The sequence below is a fragment of the Molossus molossus genome, unplaced genomic scaffold (genome assembly GCF_014108415.1).
Source record: "Molossus molossus isolate mMolMol1 unplaced genomic scaffold, mMolMol1.p scaffold_m16_p_10, whole genome shotgun sequence".
Classification (NCBI taxonomy): Eukaryota; Metazoa; Chordata; class Mammalia; order Chiroptera; family Molossidae; genus Molossus; species Molossus molossus.
Window position 1 is genome coordinate 35296883 of NW_023425345.1, and position 27571 is coordinate 35324453.

The 27571-nt window shown below is 34.5% G+C and overlaps 1 protein-coding gene across 1 annotated transcript in view; it reads right to left on the minus strand.

Annotated features, from left to right (window-relative positions):
• The window catches only part of LMNTD1 (lamin tail domain containing 1), a 107212-nt gene extending 90190 nt beyond the window's left edge, over nucleotides 1–17022 (minus strand). The window contains exons 1-3 of the mRNA XM_036251510.1: nucleotides 16934–17022; nucleotides 13948–14180; nucleotides 11142–11340 (exon numbers count right to left, since the gene is read on the minus strand). Coding sequence (XP_036107403.1) covers nucleotides 11142–11340; nucleotides 13948–14180; nucleotides 16934–17022 — 521 coding nt within the window. The remainder of the gene's footprint in view (nucleotides 1–11141; nucleotides 11341–13947; nucleotides 14181–16933) is intronic.
• Nucleotides 17023–27571: the final 10549 nt, after the last annotated feature.

Sequence of the window (27571 nt, forward strand, 5' to 3'; positions counted from 1 at the left end):
TGAACATAAGGGTGCATATATTCTTTAAAATTAATGTTTTGTGTTTCTTTTTTTTTTATCCTTGCCCGAGAACATTTTTCCATTTTTTATTCAGACAGAGCAGGAGAGAGAGAGAGAGAAACATCGACGTGAAAGGGACACATTGAGCAGCTGCCACCCACACGACCCAACCAGAGCCGGGGACATGCCCTTAGTGGGAACCAAACCCGGGTCTCTTTGGACTGCAGGTCGACGCTCTAACTGCTGAGCCAAATCGGCCAGGGCTGTTTTGTGTTTCTTTGAACATATACCCAGAAGTGGAATTGATGGGTTATAAGGCAGTTCCATTTTTAATTTCTTGAGGCAACGTCATACTGCTTTCCACAGTGGCTGCGCCAATCTGCATTCCCACAAACAGGGCAAGAGGGTTTGCTTTTCTGCATATCCTCGCCAGCATTGATGCATTGATGATGGCCATTCTGACAGGTGTGAGAGTAATGTCTCATTGTGGTTTTAATGTGCATTTCTCTGATGATTAGTGACGTTGAGTATCTTTTCATATGTCTATTGGCCATCTGTATATCCTCTTTGAAGAAATGTATGTTCAAATCCTTTGCCCATTTTTTAATTGGATTGTTTGTTTTTCTGGTGTTGAGTAGAATGAGTTCTTTATAAATTTTGGATATTAGCCTCTTATTGAATGTATCACTGATGAACATGTTCTATTTAGTAGGTTCTTTTTTGTTTTGTTAATGGTTTCCTTTGCTGTACTACACTTTTTTATTTGATGTAGTCCCATTGGTTCATTTTTTCTTTTGCTTCCCTTGCTCGAAGAGATGTATTAGAAAAAAAAATGTTGCTAAGAGAAATGTAAGATTTTATTGCCTATGTTTTCTTCTAGGAGTTTTATATTTTCAAGTCTTACATATAGATCTATAATCCATTTCGAGTTTATTTTTGTATATGGTGTAAGAAGTTGGTCTAGTTTCATTTTTCTTTGCATGTATCTGTCCAATTTTCCCAACACCATTTACTAAATAAACTGTCTTTACCCCACTGTATGTTCTTGCCTCCTTTGTCATATGTTAACTGACCATATAGATGTGCATTTATTTCTGGGCTCTCTATTTAGTTCCTATATCGTGCTATTTTGATTACTGTAGCTTTGTAGTATAGGTTGATATCAGGTAGCATGGTATCTCCAACATTCTTCTTTCTCAAGTCTGCTTTGGCTATTCAAGGTCTTTTGTGTGTCCATATAAATTTTTGGATTATTTGTTCTAGTTCTGTGAAATATGCCATTGGTATCTTGACAGGAATTGCATTGAATCTATAGATTGCTTTGGGTAGTATGGACATTTTAGTAATGTTAATTTTTCCTTTCCATGAGCATGGTATATGCTTCCATTTATTTGTATCTTCTTCAACTTCTTCAATATCTTATAATTATTCAAATATAGGTCTTATACCTCCTTGGTCAAATTTATTCTTATGTGTTTTTTTGATGCAATTGTATGAGATTGTTGCCTTAGTTTCTCTTTCTGATAGCTCATTATTGATGTATAAAAATGTGACCAATTTCTGAATATTTATTTTGTATTCTGCTACTATAGTGAATTCATTTATCAGTTCTAGTAGTATTTTGGTGGAATCTTCAGGGTTCTCTATATACAGTATTAAATAATCTGTAATAATGACAACTTAACTTCGTTTTCAATTTGGATGCCTTTTATTTCTTCTTCTTGTCTGATTTATGTGGCTAGGACTTTTAGTACTATGCTGAGTAAGAATGGTGAAAGTGGACATCCTTGTCTTGTTTCCAATCTTAAGGGAAATGCTTTTAGTTTCTCCTCATTGAGTATGATGTTAGCTATGGGTTTGTCATATATGGCCTTTATTACATTGAGGTATATCCCTCTATTCCCACTTTGCTGAGAGTTTATATGATAAATAGGTGCTAGATTTTGTCAAATGCTTTTTGTGCATCTATTTATATGATCATATGTTTTTTATCCTTCATTTTGTTAATGTGGTATATCATGTTAATTGATTTGTGGATATTGAACCACCCTTGCATCTCAGGACTGAATCCTACTTGATCATGGTATATGATCTTTTTAATGTATTGCTGAATTTGGTTTGCTATTACTATTATTTTTGAGGATTTTTGTGTCTATGTTCAGCAGGGATATTAACCTATATATATACTTCAGTATCTTCTATATGTATTTCCTTTGCTCCATCCCAACTGTTACTGTCTTCCTTAGGCATTCATCACCTGTCAGTGACCCTATAACAGTGTTCTAACTGGTTTCTCCCATCTTGTCCCTTCTAACCATTCTCCATTTTCCTTCCAGAGCCATCTTTGTACAATAATAGATCCTTCAATGCCTGACCATTTTCTTCCAGACAAAATACCAGTTTCACAACGTGGAAACAAGGGCTTACATGACCTGTTAGTTTCTTTAATAATTTTTTTCCTACTTCCTACTTTTGCTTAAACTGTAGCCACAAAGAAATTCTCGTAAGACTGTGATAATTCATCCTACTGCATGTTTTACCCACTGCCTGCACTTGTGCTGTCCCCTCTTCTTGTTCCCCACATCTTTCACAACACTTGAAAATTTCAGATTTCTTAATGCTTTCAGTACCATGGGCACCGAATTTTATCTCATTGTTATTTTAATTTTTTAAAAATTATAGTGCTGATGAATAATCTTATTAGTAATTCTGTTTTCTTCTGTGAATTGCCTATTCATATTTTGTCTACTTGTATATGGTTGTTTTACATTTTTATGATTGAGTTATGTTATTTAGAGTACAACATTTAAATATATACTCATATATTTTGAAGAACTATGTAGTAACAAATGAGTATTATTCATGTTATTTTAAATGGCTACATTGGTGACAATTTGTTACAGCAGTAATAGAAAACTAAATGTACATCTTATTAATTTTACAATCACTGTGCTAGAAATGTTGCCTATAGTTTTGATTCCAATGTCCTCATTGGAAATTTAGTCCAGAGTTTTCTGTCTTTTATTTTTTCTGTTGTTAATGAACTACCAATCTTTTTGTTGTTGTTTTAAAGGTAAGTATTCTTTTTCTGTAAGTTTTTCTACAATGTACCTAGGATTTTCTTTTCCTCTTATATTGCTGGGATTTGGTAGTGCTTCTTATATCTGTGGCTTGATGTTTTTCATTCGTTTGGGAAAATTCTGTACTGTACCTCCAACAATTCTGTTCTATCTCACTCTTTTCTTTCCTAAAGTAACTTCTGTTATAAGTAGTTAGATTTTTAAAAATCTTGCCCTATTTGTTCTTATGCTTGTTTCTGTTTTTCTAATCTCTTTGATCTCAGCCTGTATATTTTCTTCTGAGAATGTTCCAGTTCAATAATTGTCTCTTCTGTTGCATCAGATGTATTCTGGAAACCAACTACTTTTTAAAAAATATCTAATTGGCTTTATTCAATAATTCATGAATCAGGCAGCATCCCATTCAGTAAATAGAAAGGTGCTTCTGAACCCATCTACTTCTGAAATAGTAATTTCTGGTTTTCTATTTTTTTTATTTCTAGAATTTCCTGCTGATTCTTTTATTTTTAGCATCCAGTTTCATGGTAATTTTTTATCTTGTCATTTAATCTTTTGAATATTTTAGTTGTTACATTAAAATTCCCGTCTGATAACTGTAGTAATTGGATTACCCAGACCCATTTTTAGTGTCCATTTTTAATCTTAGCTTTTGGTCAACTTTTATCTTTTGTTTGCCTTATTATTTTTGACTTAATGATTAGTATAATAGATACAAAGTTGCAGGGATAATTTAAGGTTCTGCATAAATCATACAAGATTCAGACTTTTTTTTTTTTAATTTAGAAAGGATTTTATTTTAGCTTGCAGCAGCCATATAAATTGGGGGAGGGGGGAATCACTTTAATCCAATCACAGTGTAAAATTATTTGACACTAGACCTCAGCCCTAATTAACTTGTCTATTTTGACATTAGCCTTACTATTGAGTGTATGCTTTGAAGCTTTAACGGAAAGCCTGGGGTGTTCACCAGTGACCCTCCTTCTTGACAGGGCCTGAATGACAATCTTTATTCACTCAGTCCTATGAAATTGCCAAAATCTCTGATTAACTTTTCGGCCTCTTAGCTGCTACTTTCAAATTGACAACTGTTTGGAAGAGAAAATGACTCCAAATGTCAGGCTATCACTCTGTGTTTTCTCTCATAGAGGTGGACTTGTGAGAATAAAAGATGTAAGCATGTGTGAAATCTCCACATACACTACCAAACTGCCTTCAGAACAGTGTCTCACTCACATCATGGGAAATGCTGGTTTTGTACAGGTCCATTTTTGAGCAATTTCTACACCTATTCTTTTGTTTTGCCTCACCATTATGGTTCTTACTAAATTACAAATATAACATTTACTCTTCTTTGACAACCCGAGAGTTCCTCTATGTCATCCTTATCCTACCCTTATTGAATTCTCTGTGGGATGTTTTCATTTTTGACAGCTTGTTGTTTTTCAGACTTGGTTTTTTTTTGGTTTGGAGAAATGAGCCCTAGATTGAGTTTTGCTTTTAAACAGATAAGACCCTAGAATAGCTCAGTTATCCCCCTTTTTTTTTTATCACATGTAATTAAATATGTACAGTTTCTTTAAAAAAAATTTTTATTAGTCAAGTAAACTTTTAATTCATTGATCTAAAAATTTTACTTTATGCACAAGAGTATAATAAATTTGATTGCCTGAAAGAAAAATAATAACATTGTCCATATCAGGGATAGTCACTTCATTTGCCTTCTTTTTTATATAAAGACAAAGGCTACAGAAAAATACTTCACACAATACATAAAATTCAGAGGCAGGACTATTAAGCTGCTATCACACAGCCTTCAGTAATTATCTTTTTCTCTTTCTAATAAGCCTTCCCATTTTTCTTTAGTAGAAACGTGACTTGAGACCTCCACTTGTAAGTTTTTATTGGCTGAGAGTGTAGAGTGATGTATCAATCATTCTGTTAATAGTCTTTGCATGGCCTTAATTTGTAAAGAGATTGAAGAGACATATGGCTATATCACTGTTTTAAAAACAACTATTTTCCATTACTAAGCTCTGATTTATCTAGTTGTCGGGTTCTCCTTGAAAGCACTATGCTACTTATGTCCTTCAGGTTTCTGCCATTCTAAAGTTTGCTAAAATTATCCTTGGGGATTTTCTCCCAATTTATATCTACCTAACATTCTCAGATTAGCATCAGTGTTTATAGTTGTGTTGGGGGGACTGGAGAAGGGGTGCAGCATTTAGGGCCCCCTATGTTATAAAAAGACAAACATGGAAAGACTCAGGAAACTTGATTCAGTACATTGGTACCATACGAGAAAAGCTATCAGACCAAATGTTTTGGTAATAGATCCTTAACGCAATGGAGAGGTAAGTTAGTATGTCACTGCCACTAAGTTATAAGTCATCCAAGGGAAGAATAAATGGAGCTCAGTTGGAATCAGCATCCTTTGGGAACATGAGCAGATTTAACATCATAAGGTGCTTTGGGCCAGAACTGTTCATGTAGTTCTCATCCTGGTGAGGCCCATCTCAGCCCACAGTTTACTTCATCCTCACTCCAGATTTAGAGAACACAGAATTACCTGGATGCAGAGATGGGGGCCGAGTGGGAAGGTAGTCTTCTTAATACAGTTTAGTTACTCCTGAAGAAGGCATCTAGAGTTGACCTTGCAGCTAAGATATGGTCTTAGATGTAGGGAGAAAAATGATGAATAACTAGAGAAAATTATAAACTTGTTTCTACTTTTTTCTCATTTGCCTACTAATTCTTTTTTCCTATGCTGGAAGATATTAAACATCCATAGAGATGATGAGTACTGGCTGGAAGGAAGAAACAACATATTTGATGGAAACAACTAAATTGAGAATTGTCTTGTTTCCATTCAAAATGAAATAACAGGAACTGGATTTGTCCTACTACCTGAAACAATTAGTAGTATAACGATAAAATAGAATATTATTCATTCTTTAAAAAGAAGAAAATCCTGCCTTCAATATAGATTTTGACAACATGAATGTGTGACAACATGGATGGAAATGAAGGACATTTTTTTCAAAGAAGACATACAAATGACCAACAGGTACATGGAAAGGTGCTCAAGATCACTAATCATCAGTGAAACTCAAGGGAAAATCACCATGAGATAACACCTCACACCTATTAGAATGGCCATTATCAAAAAGACAAAAGATGGCAAGTGTTGGTGAGGATGTGGAGCAAAAGAAAGACTTGGTGCACTGTTGGTAGGATTGTAAATTGGTGCAGCCAATATGGAAAACAATATGAGGGTTCCTCAAATGACTTAAAATAGAAGTACCATATGACCCAGCAATTCCTTCTGGGTATTTACCTGTAGAAAGTGGAATCATTATCTTGTATAGGTATCTGCAGCACTACGTGCACTGCAGCATTATTCACAATAGTCAACACAGAAACCAACCAAGTACCCACTGACACGTAACTAGACAAAGAAAATGTGATATATCTTTTATATAAACATGTACAATGAAATATTATTCAGCACAAAGTGTAGGTAACAGAGCCATTTGTGACAATATGAATGAGCCTCAGGGGCATTATACTAAATAAAATAAACTAGACAGACAAAGACAACTACTACATGGTCTCACTTATATGTGGAATCTAAAAGAGCTGAATTCACAGGCACAGAGATTAGAATGATGTTTGCCAGGGATGGGGATTGAAGAGAAGTGGAGAGATGTTGGTTGAAGGATGCAAATGTCCAGTTATAAGATAAATAAGTTCAGGGGATCTAATGTACAGCATGGTGACTATAATTAACAATACTGTATTGATACCTGAAAACTGCTAAGAAAATAGATCATAAATGTTCTCACTAAAAAAAAAAAAGTAATTTCGTGAGGTAATGGATGTGTTAACTAACCCTATTACAGTAATCCTTTCGCTATATATGCATATTAAATCATCATGCTCTATATCTTAAACTTATACAATGTTACATGACAATGTCTCAATTAAAAAAACTAAACAAAAAGAAAACAAATCAAGTTTTACATCTTGAATACATACATTTTTTATGTCAATGATATCTCAATAAAACTTAAAAACTGAAGCAAATCTATAATACAAGAAATGTTAAAGAAGGCTTTTTTCAGGTAGTAGGATAATTATACTGGATAAAAACATGACTTACAGACAACAAAAGCACTAAAAAAGCAGTAAAAACATGTAAGGGTAAATATAAAGTATATTTTTCTTATAATTTAAATTTCTTTGAAAAGTTGATTATTTAAACAAAAATAACTATAAAGTATGGGAATTATAACATATGTACAAGTAAAACATGTGACAGTGAAAGCACAATGGCCAGGAAGAGAGAGATGAAAAATAAACAAATCCACAATTATAGTCAGAGATTTTTAACACCCTTTTTTCAATAATTGCTAGAACAAGTAGATACAAAATCAGCAAAAAGACAGACATAACACCATAAATTAATTTGACCTGATTGACATTTATAAAACACTCCACTCAACAGCAGCAGAATATACATGCTTTGTAAGTGCACCCAGAACATATACCAGGGTAGACAATACCCTGGCTATAAAACAAGTCTCAATACATTTAAAGGACTCAGGTCACACAAAATATGTTCTTTGACTGCTATGGAATTTAATTAGAAGTCAATAAGACAACAATATCTGGAGAGTCACTGAAACAGAAAAATCTGTAAAATATTACACAAGAATTAAAGAAAGGCAAATGAAAATTAGAAAGTATTTTGAACTAAATAATATGAAAATACAACATGTCAAAATTTGTGGGATGCCATTAAAGCTTTACTTAGGAAAAATGTATAGTATTAAATGCTTATATTAAAAGAGACAAAGGGATCAAATCCATCATCTCAGCTTTCACCTTGAGAAACTAGGAAAAGAAAAAGCAAATGAAACCTAAAATAGGCAGAAGAAAGGGAATACAGACCAGAATGGAAATCAGTGAAATAAAAAATAAAACAAAACAAAAAAAGAGAAAATCAATGAAAGCACACACTGGTTCTTTGAGAAGCTCAATCAAACTGAGCAGGATTAATCAGGAAAAAGAGAGAAGATATATCAGAATCAGCAATAAGAAATGTGACAACACTACAGATTCTATAGATAATAAAAAGATAGTAAGAGAATATCATGAACAACTTGACGACAATAAATCTGAAACCTTAGATAAAATTCCTTAAAGACACAAACTACCCAAGTTCACTCAAGAAAAAATAACCAAAATATCCTAATATCTATTTTAAAGAAATATAATTTGTAGGTAAAATCCTACCCACAAAGAAACTCCAGGCCTAGATGGAGTCACTGTTGAATTTTATAAAACATTTAAAGAAGAAATATTACTTCTACACAAACTCTTCTAGAAAATAAAACAGGAGGGAACATATCCAACTCATTCTATGAAGCAGGGATTCCCCTGATACCAAAGCAAACAAAGACATTACAGAAAAAGCAAGCAAACTAAACTACAGATCAATATTCTTAACAAACATAGATGTCAACATTTGAACAAAATTTTAGCCAGTTGAGTTCATAAACATTATGACCAAATGGGGATTATTCTAAGTGTGAGGTTGTTAACAATAAGAAAAACCATGTGATCATCTCAATGGACATACATAAAGCATTTGACAAAATCCAGCATTCATTTATAATATTCATTGCCACAGATTAAATATTCTGAATCACAATCCTCTCACTTCTTATTTTTAAACTTTCTCATTGCTTCCCATAGTGAAGTCCAAATTCCTTGGTCTGGTATTCAAGGCTCATTATGATCTGTCCCCAACCTGGTCCCTAACAACCCAGTATGGCTTCACCAGCACTGCTCAATATAGACCTGCTGTAAAATGCCTTGTACCTGATCTTTGCTTTTCTGCCTCTTTCACTTTGTTTATGCTGCTCCTTTGCTCTAGGCTAGTGGTTTTCAACCCTGTTGTGCATAAGAATTACCAGGAGGTTAAAAAGATATACATAGTATATATGATGCCCGACTCTACCACTAGGAATTCTGACTCAGAGTCTGGGGTAGGGCCAGGAAATTAAAAGCTCCCCGGGTGATTCAACCATATAGGTAGAATTGTTCTCACAGACTACAAATTTGTAAATCTAATATTTACTTATCCCTTCAAGATATTCTACATGATAGTTGCTTCCCAGATTATCCTCTGCTAGAAGAAAGCTCTCCTCTGAATGCCTTGATACTTTATTTGCCTGTCTCTTCATCCTTACCTGCAGGTCTTCCCTGATCTGAGCAGAAGTTCTTGAAACCGTATTCATAATTCTTTCTCTGAATTTTTGCCCCAAATGAGTCATCATTTTTACTATGGTAGGTACCGAATAAATAATTTAAGTGTTTTTAGAAGGTTGATAAGTTTTCTCTCTAGTTAAATGGTTAATAGTGGTTGGTTTTAGGAAATCTAACCTAAGGGGGGGAAAGTTTCCTTTATGTCTGACCTGCAACTCTGGCTAACAACTTCTTGTAACCTTTTAACACTTGCTATCAATATGTGTTTGTTACTAACAATTTACAATTCAATCTGTTCTCTATGCCAAAAAAAAAAAAAAAGCAGAATTAAGTAAATGTATAGGACCCAGATTTTATTTTAATTCTAATATCAACTTTCTTTCAGATCAATTCTTTTGCCATAGATACTAACAACCATACAAATGAGTCAACGAGTTAAAAGTCCACCTTTTTTTTGTTGTTCATTAGATTTCACATATAAGTGAAATTATCTGGTACTTGTCTTTCTCTGACTGGCTTATTTCACATAGTATAATACTCTCCAGGTCCATCCATGCTGTCCCAAAGGTAAGATTTCTTTTTTCTTTTTCCTTTTCACATGGTTGAATAATATTCCATTGTGTAAATGTACCTACCACAGTTTATCCACTTATCTACTGATGGGCACTTGGGTTGCTTCTTGGCTATTGTAAATAATGCTGCAATGAACATAAGGGTGCATATATTCTTTTGAATTAAAGTGGAATTGCTGGGTCATTAGGCAGTTCCATTTTTATTTTTTGAGGAAACTCCATACTGCATTCCACAGTAGCTGCACCAATCTGCATTCTCACCAACAGTGCACGAGGGTTCCCTTTTCTCCAGATCCTTGCCAACACTTGTTGTTTGTTGATTTATTGATGATAGGCATTCTGGCAGGTATAAGAGTGATGTCTCATTGTGCTTTTAATTTGCAGTTCTCTGATGATTAGTGACATCGAGCATCTTTTTATATGTCTATTGGCCATCTGTATGTCCTCTTTGGAGAAGTGTCTGTTCAGGTCCTTTGCTCATTGCTTAGATTGTTTGTTTTGTTGTGTTTTTTTTTCTTCTTCAAAATAAACTAACAAACAAAATAAAACAAACTAATAGATACAGAGAACATACTGACAGCTGTCAGAGGGAAAGAGGTTTGGGGGCTGGGTGAAAAAGGTGAAGGGATTAAGCAAAGAAAAAACAACTTATAGACACAGACAACAGTATGGTGACTACAAGAGGGAAAGGAAGGTGGGGAGAGGGAGAAGAGGGTAAATGAGGGATAAATGCTGATGGAAGGAGACTTGACTTGGGGTTGTGAACACATAATACAATATACAGATGTCATAGTTTAGAATTGTACACTTGAAACTTATATAATTTTATTGCCCAATGCCACTCCAATAAATTCAATTAAAAGAAAATATCTACCTTTCTCTTTCTATATCGAACTCAAGGTACTACTAGAAGAAAAAATATACTAAGTCCACCTGACTGACTTGCCAATAATAAAGAAAAGCCCTTGAATAATTGAGTTGACTTTATTTGTAGGGCTATGTAGTGATGTTTTCTCTGGCATCCTTAAAGAATTAACATTCATTCTTTGGTTCCTTAGAAAGTTATATTGATTCCTTTTAGTTGCCCAGAACATGAAACAGTTATATTATATCTAATTTCTTAAATAAAACCATGGATGACAAAACAGATGAAAACTCTGCTTCCTACTGACTATTGCTCCTATCCCAAAAGAAGATATTAGATAATTAGAGTATGTACCTGGATCTATCTTGGCCCACGTCTTCATCACTCATAGACTCAGGCTTCCACTTTTTATTTGTAAGGGATGATTGTGCATTAAGTTTCTCAGAATCACCAAACAAAGATAGGAAATAATCCTCCCCATCCCCAATCATAGCTGGCTCAGAATCATGGAATGACGGAGTCTTGTTATTTGGACCTATGAAGCTGTTGACTTCTTTCAAAGAAATCAAAAAGGAAAGTAACAAAGAGAGAAGTAAATAAAAGAATATTGAAAGAACTCAAAGCCACTATCTTTATCTTTTGCTTCCAAATAACTATTTTCTTTACACATTTTACTGTCACTGTCAAACTAAATGAAGATTATTAAAAGCTCTAAACCAAAGTCTACAAAATTACCAGTAAGTGATTATTTTTAGTGATACTCAATTCCTAGAGATTATTTTAAACTATCAATTACATTATCAGCACAATGACTAACTGATTATTTATTTGTACAAGAATCATCATAAGTTTTTGAGTAGGTAAAACATTTGAGTCTCTCAAATTTGAATGTCATATATACGTACAACTTTGCTCTATTTTATATTAGCTATTCTCTCCAAATTGATACCCATAAATTAAACCTTTCCTATCAATATTCAGTAGTTTAGCCAGGTAAAGATGTAAATTTCCTCTCATCAACTAAAACACTTTATTAGAAAAATAATGTTTAATCAGATTCTCTTATCCTCTTGAAAATACACTCCTTTAAAATTCTCACTATTAAGATCCAAACATGGAATAGGTTTCTTGATTTTGCATAGAAAGAACCATGCTGAGTAAATCTAATAATCTAAGTGCAAAGAGAAAATAACACTACAGAAAGGCAGCATGATGAAGTGGCTAGAGCAATATGTCTTGGATTTAGACAGACCTGCAATTGTATCCCTGCTCTGTCACTGACTAAGCCAACTCATATAAACTCTCCAAGTCTCAGTTCTTCCTGAACATAAAAAAAAAAAAAAAAAATACTACCTTGTTAAGGTGACATGAGGATTGAAGGTAATGTAGATAAGTGTCTAGCAGTGTCTGGTATTTAGCAGGTACTCAATAAATGATAGTTATTATTGCAAGCCTGGGTCCAAAATCATCAAAGAATTAACTCAATCTAGAGTTTGCTTTATGGTTGTGAATATTTAACCAAATCAAAGTGAGGTGAAAGCTGGAAAGAATTAAACTCAGTTCCTAAACAGGATTCCTCAAAGTATTTTGTTTAGAAGGAATGTTTGAAATTAAATTAATTTATTCCTAGTCAAGTGAGTATTTACTTCATCCTTTAATTACTTTGGAAATAGAGAATATATAGCAGCCCTTTTAATAGTTCATCCTGAGGGATAAGAACCTTTGTATTCTAAAGGGAAAGAGATATTAATTTTAGTCCCAGTCATTATTTCATCTAGAGGAACAGATGGAAATGATCCAAATACAATAAGTTGCAGCAAACTCAGACATCCATCTACACAAGCAGGACTTACTGCAACTGAATGAGAAGATTACATCCTAGCTCCACTCTCATCTTGCAAGGGGAAGCCACTATATTTTGGTTTTGTTTTTTGTTTTTTTCCCACTAATACTGGCAGCTTTCCCAGTTTGACTCAAATATAGAACATATGCCCTGATGATACAGTGCGAAAGGACAGAAAATGTGCCCTCCCTAGATCTAAAATCTGTATTTTCACTTTTAAGCACATGAATTCGGTCATTGCTAAAGGTCAGTGTGAACTTAGGAGGCTTCTTTGAAAAATGTATCTTAGGCATGCAAACAATGAAGCACAGGGAATACAGCAACAATGGCAGTAGGTCAGAATCCTAGAACCACTGTGTCAAGGCTTAGGCAACTACCAAAAACCAAGTCAAATGTCGATAAGAAGCCACCAGGCTCTAACTGTGCACAGAATGGTAGAGGAAAATGGAGGCATCAGGAAGCCATGAGTTACCAGTTTTGAAATATGTTAGTTGATTGGTCATTGAAATACAGACCCTAATTTAGCCCGTTCTTTGAGAAGATACTTAGAGATATGTTCAGATTTATAACTAATTTTTTTTTGAGTCCTTACTATGTGCTAGGCGATTTTCATAAATATCTTACATCTCCTTTAATAATCTTTAGGATAGCCCTGTGAAGTTAATATGTTAATCCCTATTTTGCAGTTGTGGAAAATGGGACTCATAGATGCTAAATACCTTACCTAATGTCTCACACTGTTGGGAGTATTAAGATAGTTTGGAACTTGGTCCTTTGTTTCCAAGAACAGTGGTCTTTCCAGGAAACTAATAACATACCCTCAGAGTTCCCTATACATGGTGAGGAATACACACCCTTGTAGCGTGGGTATTGCTGAGTGCATTGTTGGCAATTGTTAAAACTTTACTTCTTCCTACTATAGTTCTGTTCTTATTTTCCTATCCTCCAAATACTTTATTGTTTCTCCCTTTTCTCTCCACCATTTTACCGCCTTCATTTTTCTTCTTTCTGCTATCTATCTGTCTTTTCCTCACCAAAGCTGTAAATCTCCTAAAAGCACAAAGTACATAAGATATTGCTTAAGCTTTCTGATAGCATTAAGAGGAAAGCAGTTAATGTTATACATTAGAATTTTTTAAATTATCTAGTAATTCTAGAATATTTAAGCAGTCAACCCATGAACCATTATGATAACTGAAGATATTTTAATCACGGGGATGATATACTTGGCCACATACGTTTATGTGACCAGAGAAAATTTATCGAATATATAATTTAAAAATAGTCTAAAAAAAAATCAGTACATGTGTTGCTTACCCGTGCTTTCTGATTGGAAATGGCTCACTGTAGTTGATTTAGAAGACTTGGGTGCAGTTGTTGATAAAGATAGTCCACTAATCTGAGAGCAAGGCAGATAGTGAGTGAGAAGTATTTCGCTGGATGATGACTGTGACAATGGCAGTACTTTTCTACCTGAATGTATAACCTTTGGAAAAAAATGTACTAGAGATTGCTGTATTCTTGAGAGATGGGCATGCATATCTTCTCTTCTGTGTACAAAAATTAGTATAATAAACAAAGTAAGAAAGTCAAAATGAGTAGACTATGAACACAAGAAGCAAGAACTATCATCATTACCCAGAGTTCTGCTATTCAAAGGTGTTATGCATCTAATATAAGCAAAGAACATCTTATATTTCTAGCTTTAACAATCCAAATAGCACACTTTAGTATCAAGTTAAGATAAGCTTTTTTTTCTCTTTAAAAATCAATACATTCCCATTGTTGATGGTATTGAAAAAGTGTAAAAGTAGACAGAAAATAAAAATCAACAAAGAATTGTACCATTTATTTCCAGGATTTTAAATGAATTTTTCTTTACACAAAATTAAGACTCTATAAACCATTTATATCCCACATTCTTCACTCATTATATCCTATTTCCCCTTTCTAGCAACATAAAAATATAATTCTTGTTTAATATGTTTACTATACCTTTTTTCTTTGACTTCTGCTGCTGAATTAATTTTCCTATATTTATAAAGATTCTAGGGTTAATATCTGCTTTAAAATACACTCTGAAAATTAATGACTATAAATATAGTACACATGTGTATATATGTATACATATATGTGTGTATGTGTGTGAGTGTGAGTGTGTGTGAATGTTGAAAGGAATAGCAGGAAAAGAAAGACTTAATTTCCAGGTATCATTTTATACACAAATGTTATTATAAAAACATTATTTTCATAAATATAAAAGCATTTAACTAATGCAAAAAGGTTTTTTAAAAGTCCCTAAATTACAGTTAAATTATTTTACAGGTTAAACAATATCCTCACGATATGACTCATGAAAAGGCTTATTACAATCCCATTTTATTCATTACACTGAGACTCTTCTCAATAAACTAAAAGCAATCTCTCTGTGTGTGTTTAATGCCTGAATTGTGAACAAATTTCTGGGGTTCAAAACCTTTTAGTTCTCTGAAACACTGGATAAATGACCAGCCAGCTTAAGTACCCCCTTTTCTGGGGGTCACATATCCACTGTAATTTAGAAATTAAGTATTTTACCTTCATGGATTGTCTCTATTTTGATCTCTTTGTTTTTCAGAGTTCCTATAAAATTATTTTAGCCAGTTTTCAGTTGTATTAAAAAAAAAACCAAAACACATTTTCATAAGGAAACAAGAGGTTGGAGCTTCCTAATCTGCCATCTTGCTGATGTTTGTCTCAATCTCTCTGTTATCAAGAGGTGTTCACAGTCCTTCTGTTTTACAATTTTAAGTTCCTTCATCAAGAATATTAATCTGGAGAGTTTTTACTCAAAACTAGACTTCTCTAAATGTACCTCTCAGAAGGCACAGACATCTCAGGCAAATTATTTTTTATAATTGAATGGCATTGGATTTGAAAATTGCGTCATTCCTGGCCCGGTACTCATTAAGCTTGAGCACTGCCATTCTGCTGACACTCCAAGCACTCATGTCTGAAAAGCTCAAACCCTGAACACACACATGAGTAGGACTGCGGTGGTAGTAGGATGGGGACTGTACAGATATGTTGTCAAATTACCAATATCCCATCTCTGTCCAACTTGAAACAGGCTCCTCTGATGGGATTTCTCTCTGACACTGGCTAGAATAAGCAGGAAAAGTATTTTTTTCAAAGTTCCTTATTACATCTGGGTTTCATTACAGATGAACTGGCTATATATTTCAGCATGTTCATCTTATAAGCTCTGATTTTTTTTTTTCTTCAGAAAAACAATAGTGTTCCCAAATAAATTTAATTCCACAAAAGGTCCCAATAAGCCTTGGTAAATGTTGCAATCAAAGAAATATGGCCTAGGACTCCAGGGTGTTCTTATTTTTATATTTGAATAAGAAACTTCTATTGGCTGCACACCCCTTTGGAAGAGCTGAAATATTTCAGGCAGAGATGCGCGTGATGGAGACCATTGTCCGGAAACCCTGCACTCACAGACCTACTAGACTCTTCTCAGAAGATGAGAGATTTGTCTTAGAGCTTAGTTAGCTTTCCCTACTGCTTAGCATATGGAATTTTCCAAGCCCTTCCTTGGTATTTTTCAGCCTCTGTGATTGGTTAGCACTGAACCAGAGGCAGTTATAAAAGTTCAGTTTCAGCATTTCAAATTTTGGGGGGGAGATGTTGCATTGGTAATACTGAAAACAGTCATTTCTCAGCTATGAAATGATTAAAAATATAAATTTCAATAAATAAAATATTTTAAAAAATGAACTTGAACTGAACAGTAAACACAGGACATCTAGGTCCAAAGTAGTAACACTAGCTTTAAATTGTGTAAATTCAATACAATAGGTTTTTTGTTTTTTTGTTTTTAAACACTGGAAAACCAATGCTAATGCTTTAGTTGGTAGAATGATTTACATTAGTAGTAAAAATGGGGAACTGTAGTTTTTATTTAACATCCTCACAGACATATCCCAAACCAAAATTCGTTAGCAATTCTTTGTCCCCAGGTCAGGAGAGTGGCTCTAAGGAAATTAGCTGCCAATTGTCTTCTCATGTTGGATATGAGCTTTGGACCCTCAACTAGGACTGATAAGATGAAGACCTGGCTAAGTGTATTTTTATTCTCCTCAAGGACTGAGCCTCATAAAGCAGTGGGTGGGAAATAGTTGTACATTATAGTTAATTTTAAAAATGTGTAGAATCAATTCTACTTTATTAGATGTTTTGAGACAAGAGGTCAAGCACTCCAACATTACCCTCTGAAACTCAGGCCCTTCTCGCCTCTCATTTGTGCCATGCTTACTGGGTTTGTTTCTCCATTTTCTCTTCCTGCTCAGGGACTTGACTCTGCAGGGCTGTTGATGTTTCCTGAGTGACTTGTAGGTCTTTCATCTTGTCTAGGAGAAAAGTCTGTTTTCTTTCCTGGAAAAACAGATCATGACATTAGGCAATGAATATAGGTGAGGTTCAAGCTAGATTTTCTTTTTCAAGTGACCTCACCTGTTAATATAACTTCCTTAAAGCATCTGCCATGTTAAATGATTTTTTTACCAAGCTAGTGCCAGGATCCAGTTTCTAAGGGGAAGATGTAAGTTCTGACATAGCCAATGCTGATATTGGCTGAGGCTATCAGACAAATCAAGGTGAAGGTGTGAAGCATTCACTGGAAGAAGCTCAAGAGGCAGGGTAGGAACACAGCATACCTGTCTTTATGACTACAACTTGTACATCTTGCCAGCGCTGCCTGTTAGAACACTGTGGGGTAATATCTCCATGGTTACAAAGTTCCAGTCTCTGAACAATTGCTGGGTTGGTGCTGCACCTGTTTTGCAGTTTGCGGACATGAAATAAGGTAACTTGCTTTTAGCAGAGCCAGAGCTCCCGCCAGACAAACTTTGTCACCAAAATGTTTGATATCCTATTTTGGATTTCTGAGGGTCAAGGCTAGTATGTAATAAATATTAGAAAGTTAATCTCAGTTTTGAAATGTTGATTTTAAACAATTTCTATTGTTTTTTGTTTTGTTTGACACATATTCTTTGAACACATGGAAACAAACAGGAAGCAGGAACGAAACACTTACATACTTTTAAGGCAAAAATAAACCTACTGGTAGAAATGGTGAAATTAAAGTCAGGAGACCTAAATTCTTCTAGTTATGCCAGCACTATGATTTAAGAGATCACTTAATTCAGATTCTACTTTGAGTAAAAAAATCTACACTTAATGTTTTATGATAATGAGGGCATGAGAATAAAATTAATACATATGAAAGTACATCATTGTACACAATGATATGATATATTAATGGTAATGATTACTGGATGAGTAAGTTAATTCAAAAATATTTAAATGAGCATATTCTATGTATCAGAAACCAGCAATGTACTATGAATAAAAAATTCCTGCTTCAAGGAATAATGATAAAACATCTTCCAATTTAGATTAGAAGATGACTTCTAGAATTATAAATGATATTGAAATACAAATAACAATGAACAAAGTAACTATTTTAATAAATCAAAAGACAAGAAATATATCAATATATCACACAATGAGGCAAGTAAGTTAGAGGAGGGTAAGCATTTGACTATATTTTCTCTACAGTGATGAAGTGTAACTTCTTATCTGTGTTATGGGCCAACTGTACAAATAGCCTAAAGAGATTTATAGTAAATTGTAATTTAAAAAGTAAATATAAAGAAAAAAATCAAAAATAAAATAAGAACCATATAAATTTATACATATGCTTAGAAAAGATTTAAACATGGATTTATTATTTATTGCCACTATCCCAGTTTCCCTAACTCCCCCTGTCTGGTTTCCTAGCTCTAAAATGTCTTTACTTCAACTATATATATTAGCATGAAGTCATTATGACCACATGTGTTTTGTCAGAGAGTCTATTCACATTTTCCAACTTAGTTTGGAGAAACAAAATTCTGTCAACTGGGAAAAACTTTGGAAGGTTTTAATTTTGTAAATGTTTCAATAGTCATTTCCTATACAGGATATTTTCTTTATTTCCTTCTCCCAAATTATAGCATATATACAACTAAAACCAATTTCCTCTTTTCTTGTTACTTGAACTAAACAGGTGAGTTTCAACAGGGATGAAATGAACAATAGGGGGCATTTTGTCAATATGAAGAAACATTAGTAGTACTCATAATGATTTGGTGGGGTGCTACTGGCATTTAGTGGACGGGAGCCAGAGATGCTAGATTTCTGCAATGTGGCAGATAATCTTAGTTGGCAAGGATTCTCCCATGTATCACATAATTTGCCTGAGATTCATGTAGGTAAAAAATAGTTTATAATTTTCTGAGCATAAATTCTAACTTCCTATTACCTATAAAGTATTTTTGTACACCTTTTATATACCAATTTCCCAGAAAGTAACTATTTACTGTTTACATTGAAGGAAGATTATATATTGGTTTGTTCAGACCTTTTTCAAGAACTGTTATCAGTTTGGGAAAATTACATCATCTATGGCAATACTACTTGGTGTATTTATGGATTGCTGTAACTTACCTGACATAGGTAATAATAGTAACAACAACAACAAAATTGACCTGAATCTAATGAATCCTCTAACTTACATAAAATGCAGAAAACAGAAGAGCACGTTAGCTAATAGATTAAGAGATTTAAAAGATGAACTTTGTAATTTGTGGGTATAAAGTATATTCTAATTCAAGTAAACTATACAACATTTATAAAACATTGGACACGTAAACACACTGAGTATTTAATAATATTAAGGAATAACAAATATTTTAAATATGTTATGGTATCACCTATTTTTTATTTTAATCATTTTATTTTAATTGAATTTATTGGGGTGACACTGGATCACAAAACCATACAGGTTTCGAGTGTACAACTCAACAAAACACCATCTGCCCACTGCATCGTGCACCCGTTGCCTCGAGCAAAGTCTCTTTCTGTCCCCATTCCCCCCTCGCCCCTTTGCCCACCTCCACCTGCCTCCTACCCCCCTTCCTTCTGGGCATCACATTTTTAAAAAATAGAATCCTTATTGTTTAGAGATACCTAGTGAAACATTTATGGATAAAATGATATGATACTTGGATTTGCTTCAGAATAATATAGAGGGTAGGGAGCGGATGTAGATGAAAAAGATGGGCCATGACTTATACTTTTTGAAGCTGAGTAATGTACATGAAGACTCATTATACAGTATGTCTATTTTTTTTCTGCATATGTTTGAAATTCTCCATAGTAAAAAGGCTAAGAAAGGGAGGATCAGTTTGGAATGCGTAGACTTCCAGCATCGAGAGCATCATCACCATGGCTATCTCTAGCTCAGGAGCTCTTGATAGGGTCAAGCAAGAGCTGAAAGGGAAAAGTAGAAACACTATTTATGGGGTCTTCACATCGGTTCTTTCAACACAACTCTGGAACCTAGAAATGTCCTCATTTTCGAAAATGAGGGAATGAAAGTTCAGAAAAATGAACACCTCCTCCAAGGTTATACAGCCAATAAATGGCATAGCCAGAATTTGGTCTCACATCCATTTGTTACAAAGACCTTTTCACTGTACTCTCTCTTTCTCTGCTATAATTCCTGTCCAATATCTTCCTAACTCCCTTCGTGGTAACTGCCTGACCTCTTATCTACTCCTAAACCAGCTTTGTTCTGATCTTTCTCTCTACTCTGGTCTCAAATCACTCTCGCCCCCACTTCTGGACCTGTGTCAATGTTCTGGGTGACCTTCCCTCTGTTGGGTAAACAGCAGAATGTTGCTTGAGAAATTGAAGCCCCATAAGAGCAGATGTAGAGTCAAATAGGACTCTGAAAATTGAGTTTTATATTGTGAACTTTTACTTGATTAAGAAAAATTTAAAGTGGCAAAATACCATATTCAGCAATTTTTTAAAAAACAGGCAAAATATTACATGTGCATAATTTGTTAAAAGCTGAAAAACACAAAGAACTGGCTTTATGCATTTTAGTCCTCTGTTTCAACATATGGAGAACATTTGCTCATGAGGGGATTTTATAAAAATCGGTAATATAAATAAAATGTCTTGTGTGAATGAAGGCTGTATATATAAACAGAATTTTCCTTCCCTTTCAGGCCATGGGTGGTAGTTTCCAAATTGAGTAATATGTAGTTGAGGATTCGAATTTAAAACATGACATGTTTCACTATCTAAGATTCAAAGAGTTTGTATATATAGGAATATAGTTTCACATTTTATCTATGTAAATATAGTATAAATTCCTATGGTAAAGTATCTTGATAATCTAAAAATGTACTGGGTTCACCCTGGCCGGTTTGGCTCAGCCATTAGAGCATCGGCCCATGGCCTGGAGTCTCCCGGGTTCGGTTCCCGCTAAAAGCATGTACTTTGGTTGTAGTTTCTCCCCAGCCCTGGTTGGGGTTGTGTGGGTGGTAACAGTCGTTGTGCCTCTCTCACATCGATGTTTCTCTCTCTCTTCCTCCCTTTTTCCCTTCCACGCTATCTGAAGATAAATGCCAAAAATGTCCTTGGTTGAGGATAAAAATAAATAAATAAATAAATAAATAAATAAACAAACAAACAAACAAATAAATAAAAATGTACTGGGTTCATTTCTTTGACACTGATCCACATGTAACTAACAGAGCCTCAAACATAGATGTTATTATTTTACCTTGAAGTCAGGGTCACATTAGGGTCCTATTGGAGGTGTTCACAGAGAGAATAAAAGACCATTTATTGAGAAATTCAAGTTTCAGATAGTTTGTTCAAATACCTTCACTGGACATTCCAGTAAAAAATTCTATTACAACGCAGTACTCAGATCTTACATCTATATATGTGATACCGAGTATCAAATAGTGGTTTGAATCCTCAGACATTCATATCAATTTTAGCAATGGTTCATAAATAACTGCATAGTAACTTTATACATAGAGCACTTTAGACTTAGCCTTTATCTATCAATGTTTTCTATTCATGTTCAAAGTACATGCCCTTAGTTCCAAGATAGGGCATGTCAGATTTGCTCAGGAGGCAGAGATCTAGAACACGTGATCTTAGTTGCAGAATACCATATCTTTGTAGAACATTTAAAAAAATACAAATCAATATATTTTTGTATTTCTTCTATACACTATTTTAATACTAGCATAAATAAATCCACCTTTTATTATTTGTACACCATATAAATTCACAACCAATAGCTCACATGTCTTAAAATAAATCAACCAACAAACTGTTGAACCAAAAACAAATGGCTGGTTTTCAGTTTTGCTATAGATATGAATTTGCAATTTTATTTTTTTCCCTGCCATCCACAGGCAACCTTTGGCAGAAAACTGGTGTCTGGAGCCAAAGACTGTAAAAAAATTATTGGAGAATAATTTGTATTGAGAACACTATCCACCAGCTACCCCCCCACCCCCGCCGTAAACAGGGTAAAGGCAATCAGTATCCAATATTGCAGTTGAACGCTCCCTCTCTATAGCTTTTAAAACATGAGAGCCCCATAGGAACACTGTGTGAGAAGCACTGGATTAAAGGAGTATGAAAGAGTGTTACTAGAAGCCTGAACATGAGCCTTACCCATGTCTTCAGGCCCAGATCTAAGACTGCAAGGAGCCCAGCCAAGCTCAGTGTGGACGCACAACAGGCAAGGGGGTGCCTAAACCCTGCTTTTCTGGTTACCACAAATACAACACATTTGATCACTGGTCTCTACTGTTCTCATCATTCATTATTGATGATGGCAATAGGTGGTAACGAGGGGTACCGTTCACAAAGGGTGAATTTGTTATTCTTAAAAAATTTATTGATACTATCTACATAAATGAAGTTGCTTTCATTAGTCTCCTGACAATTTGAAGTATAAACAAATTTAAGTTGGTAAAATAAATTTGCTTAGCAGCTTTTCTCATATGCTAATGAGAGAACAGAAGAAATTGGGAGGCTCCTAAGTATATTAAGGACCCTGAGGTTCAAGTTATATCTTTTGCAAGAGAAGAACACCTATAACCTTCACTAAGAACAGAAAAAGAAACCACTGGAGTGGATAATACTGTGTCTGAGATAACTTTGTGTCATTTGTTTGAGACCCTGGGTATTAGGAAGAGATGAGAATTCAGACACCTGAGATGGAATGAGAAAAATTCATGCCGTGCTGAGAAACAGAAGTCTCTGAAAGATCTTTGATAAAATGTAGAATAGTTTGCAATAGAAGAAAGACAAGCTGGACATTTTTATGTGCTTGAAATTTCCCCTAGCTGTTGTATTATTCTTTGTTTTGTTATTGTTCTGTGTTCATGTTTGTTTCTTCTTAGGTTTCTGGGTAAATGCTTTTACAATTCAGTCAGCCATAATCAATAGTGAATGCTACTACTACTGCTACATTAGCTATCATTTATCATGTTTCTGTTTGTGTTAAGTACTGTGTGTATACTATCTCATTTCACCCTTTTAAGGCTATATTTTCATTCTTCCTTTCACAGATGAGGAAATTGATGCCTATAGCATTCAAGTAATTGCCCAGAGTCACACATCTATGAAGTGGCAGAACCAGGGCCAGAGTTCAGGTCTGTCTGACTTGACAGATTGCATTTGTCAATTACACTATACCATTCCCTGAAAAAACTGAGCAACACTATTTACAAGGCACTTGGACAGATACTCTGTAATAATATAAACAGGTGTCAGGCATGTTCTTTGCTCTTCTGGAATTTATTCTTTTCATAGGACAGTAGTGTCTATGAATATGAAAAAATGCATGATAGAATGTGAAGGAATCATTTTGTTAAGAGTTAGAAGAATTTAGGGAAAATGACTTTTGCCATTATGGTTAGCAAAGACTTCACAGAAGAGGTGAGATATGGGTAGACGTCAAAGGATAACTAGGATTTCAAAAGGCAGAGAATAGGAAGGAAGACATTTATTACCTCACTCTTTTATACATGCATTTATGCATCAAATGCATATTGTCTATTGTGGCTAGACAGTGCTGAATGTACTTTTCTGGTAAGCATCAAACCGCAGGGTAGACGAGATACAGGCATATTAAACGGCTGAGGCAGAGAGATGACCTGGGTGCGCAGTGTGAGGTAGAGCCAGAGAGATGAGAGTCCTGACGGTGGAGGGCCTTAAACCCCGGCCAAGGAGTAGAATATATTCTCAGTATGCATTATGTAGCCATTTATTTGATCTTAATGGATCAGTAATTAGATTAATCACAGGACACTTCAGAAGTTCCTTATTTCTAGTTGTATGTGTTCGTAGTGTGCATATGGTGTGTGTGTATGTGAGTGATTTATAGAAGTTTTTTATATACTCCAGATCAGAGTTCTTTGCTGGATTTATGTATTACAAATATATTCTCCCAGACTGTGATTTGTCTTTTCACTCTCAGGATGGTGTATTTTATGAGTAGAGGCTCTTAGTTTTAATGAAGTCCAATTTATCAATAATTTTTGCTTAATAATTTCATATCCTGTTTAAAAAATGTTTATCTATCCCGGGGTCATGAAAATTTAGACTATTTTTTCTTCCAGGAGTTTTACTGTTTTTAATTTTTTGCATTTATGATTCACCTTAAATTAATTTTTCCTGATAAACAGATTCAAGGTTTAGTTCTTTTCCACATGGTTATCCAATAAATCCTGCATTTCCCCAGTGAAAGACAGTAGTGCCTGGGTTGTCATCATGTAACCCTATGTTTGGGTCTCTATTCTGTTTTATTAGTCTATTTCTTTATCCTTGAGCTGGTACCACAACAGTTTTAATTAGTGTAACTACAGAGTATAGATTTTTCCAAATGTGTTCTTTTAGTACAGGGTGGGACAAAAGTAGGTTTTCAGCTGTGAAAAAAATTTTAAAATTTACATAGTTTTATATAGATAGCTATTGATTAATGTCCAAACATATGAAAAATTTCTAGTTTTTTGTTGTTGGTGATTTTTAGTTAAATTCCTCTGTGGTCAGAGAACAGACTGAATAATTTCTGTTCTTTGAAATTTATTGCATTTACCTCATGGCCAACATATGGTTCATTTGGTAAAATTTTAATGTGTTTTTGAAAGGAGTGCATACTGTGAATTTGTTGAGTATTGTGTTTTATGTCTCAATTACATTAATTGTGAAAACTGTAAATCACTAGTATCCTTACTAATTTTTTTCTACTTACTATAAAAATTACAGAAAAAAGTATATCAAAATTTATAATTTTGACTGCAGGTTTTGCCTGTATTTTACATTCTCATCAACAATATATAGGGTACTCTTCACATCATCACCACACTTATTTCCTGTCTTATTTTTTTAATAATCAATTAATTTATTTTTGTTCCAGATGTTTCTTCTTTTTCCCCCACTGATTACCCCCTCTCCCTCCCTCCCCGCCCTGTCCCTCCCTTTGTTGTCCATGTCCATTGTTCATGCATACATGCATATAAGTTCTGTGGTTTATCTCTCCACCACCATATCCTCTTCTGGGGATTGTCAGTCTGTACCCCACTTCCATGTCTCTGGGACTACCCCATTCCTCAAACTGTTATGTTCATTATATTCCACAAATAAGTGCGATCATATGATACTTGTCTTTCTCTGTTTGGCTTGTTTCGCTTAGGATAATACTCTCCAGGTCCCTTCATGTCGCCTCAAAGGATAAGAGATCTTTCTTTCTTACCACTGCATAGTACTCCTTGTGTATATGTACCACTGCTTTTTTATCCATTCGTCTATTGATGAACATTTGGGCTGTTTCCAGATCTTAACTATTGTAAACAATGCTGCTATGAACATGGGGGTGCATATATTCTTTCTGATTGGTGTTTCAGGCTTCTTAGGGTATATCTCTAGAAGTGGGATCACTAGGTCAAATGGAAGTTCAATTTTTAATTTTTTGAGGTAACACCATAGTGTTTTCCATAGTGTCTGCACCAGTCTGCATTCCCACCAGCAGGGTACTAGAGTCCCCTTTTCTCCACACACTTACCAACACTTGTTTGATGATTTGCTGATGGCAGCCATTCTGAGAGGTGTGAGGTGATACCTCATTGTTGTTTTAATTTGCATCTCTCTGATGATTAGTGATGATGAGCATTTCTTCATATGTCTCTTGGCCATTTGTATGTCCTGTTTGGAGAGGTGTCTATTGAGTTCCTCTGCCCATTTTTAAATTAGGTTCTTTGTCTTCCTTTTGTTGAGTTGTATGAGCACTCTATATATATTGGAAATTAACCCCTTATCTGATATATCATTGGCAATGATGCTCTCCCATACAGTGGGTTGCCTTTCCATTTTGATGATTTTATCTTTTGCTGTGCAGAAGCTTTTGAGTTTGATGTAGTCTCATGTGTTCATTTTCTCCTTTGTTTTTGTTGCCTTACGTGATATATCAGTGAAAATTCTGCTGCTTATGATGTCTGAAATTTTGTTGCCTACATTTTCTTCTAGGATTTTTATGGATTCATGAGTCACATTTAAGTCTTTTATCCATTTTGAGTTTATTCTTGTGTATGATGTAAGTTGATGGTCTAGTTTTATTTTTTGCATGTAGCTGTCCTATTTTCCCAACACCATTTATTAAAGAGGCTGTCTTTACTCCACTGTATGCTCTTGCCACCTTTGTCAAATATTAATTGAGCATATTGCCTTAGGTCCATTTCTGCGTTCTCTATTCTGTTCTATTGGTTTATCTACCTGTTCTTGTGCCAATACCAGGCTGTTTTGATTACAGTGGCTTTGTAATATAACCTGAAATCTGGTAATGTGATTCCTCTTACTTTGTTCTTCTTTTTCAAGATTGCTGTGGCTATTCTAGGTCTTTTTTGGTTCCATATGAACTTTTGAAGCATTTGTTCTAGTTCTGTGAAGTATGGCATTGGTATTTTGATGGGTGTTGCATTGAATGTATAGATTGCTTTGGGTAGTATGGACATTTTAATGATGTTAATTCTTCCAATCCATGAACAAGGTATGTGCTTCCACTGTTTGATATCTTCCTCCATTTCTTTTTTCAATGACCTGTAGTTTTCTGCAAATAGGTCCTTTATTTCTTTGGTTAAGTTTATTCCTAGGTATCTTAAATTTTTTCCCGTAATGGTAAATGGAATTGTTTTTTCAGTTTCCTTTTCTGTGAGTTCATCATTGGTGTATAAGAATGCCATCAATTTCTTTATGTTAATTTTGTATCCTGCTACTTTGCCAAATTTATTTATTAAGTCTAGTAAATTTTTGATGGAGTCTTTGGGGTTTTCTACGTGTAGTATCATGTTATCTGCGAATAATGACAGTTTCACTTCCTCCTTTCCAATTTGGATTTCTTTTATTTTTTTCTTCTTGTCTGATTGATGTGGCTAAGACTTCCAATACTATGTTAAATAAGAGTGGCGAAAGTGGGCATCCTTGTCTTGTTCCTGTTCTTAAGGGAAATGCTTTTAGTTTTTGCCCATTGAGTATGATGTTGGCTGTAGGTCTTTCATACATGTCCTTTATTATGTCAAGATATGATCCCTCTATTACCAGATTGCTGACCATTTTTATCAGAAATGGGTGATGGATTTTGTCGAATGCTTTTTCAGCATCTATTGATATGATCATATGATTTTTATCTTTCATTTTGTTTCTGTGGTGTATCACATTTATTGATTTGCGAATATTGTACCAGCCTTGCATCCCTGGGATGAATCCCAGTTGGTCATGGAGAATAATTTTTTGGTGTATTGCTGGATTCGATTTGCTAGTATTTTGTTCATCTATGTTCATCAGGAATATTGGTCTGTAGTTTTCTTTCTTTGTAGTGTCTTTTTCTGGTTTTGGAAATTGAATTATGCTGGCCTCATAAAACAAGTTTGGAAGTCTTTTACCTTCTTGAATTTTTTGAAATAGTTTGAGGAGAATGGGTATTAGTTCTTCTTTGAATGTTCGGTAAAATTCCCCCATGAAGCCCTCTGGG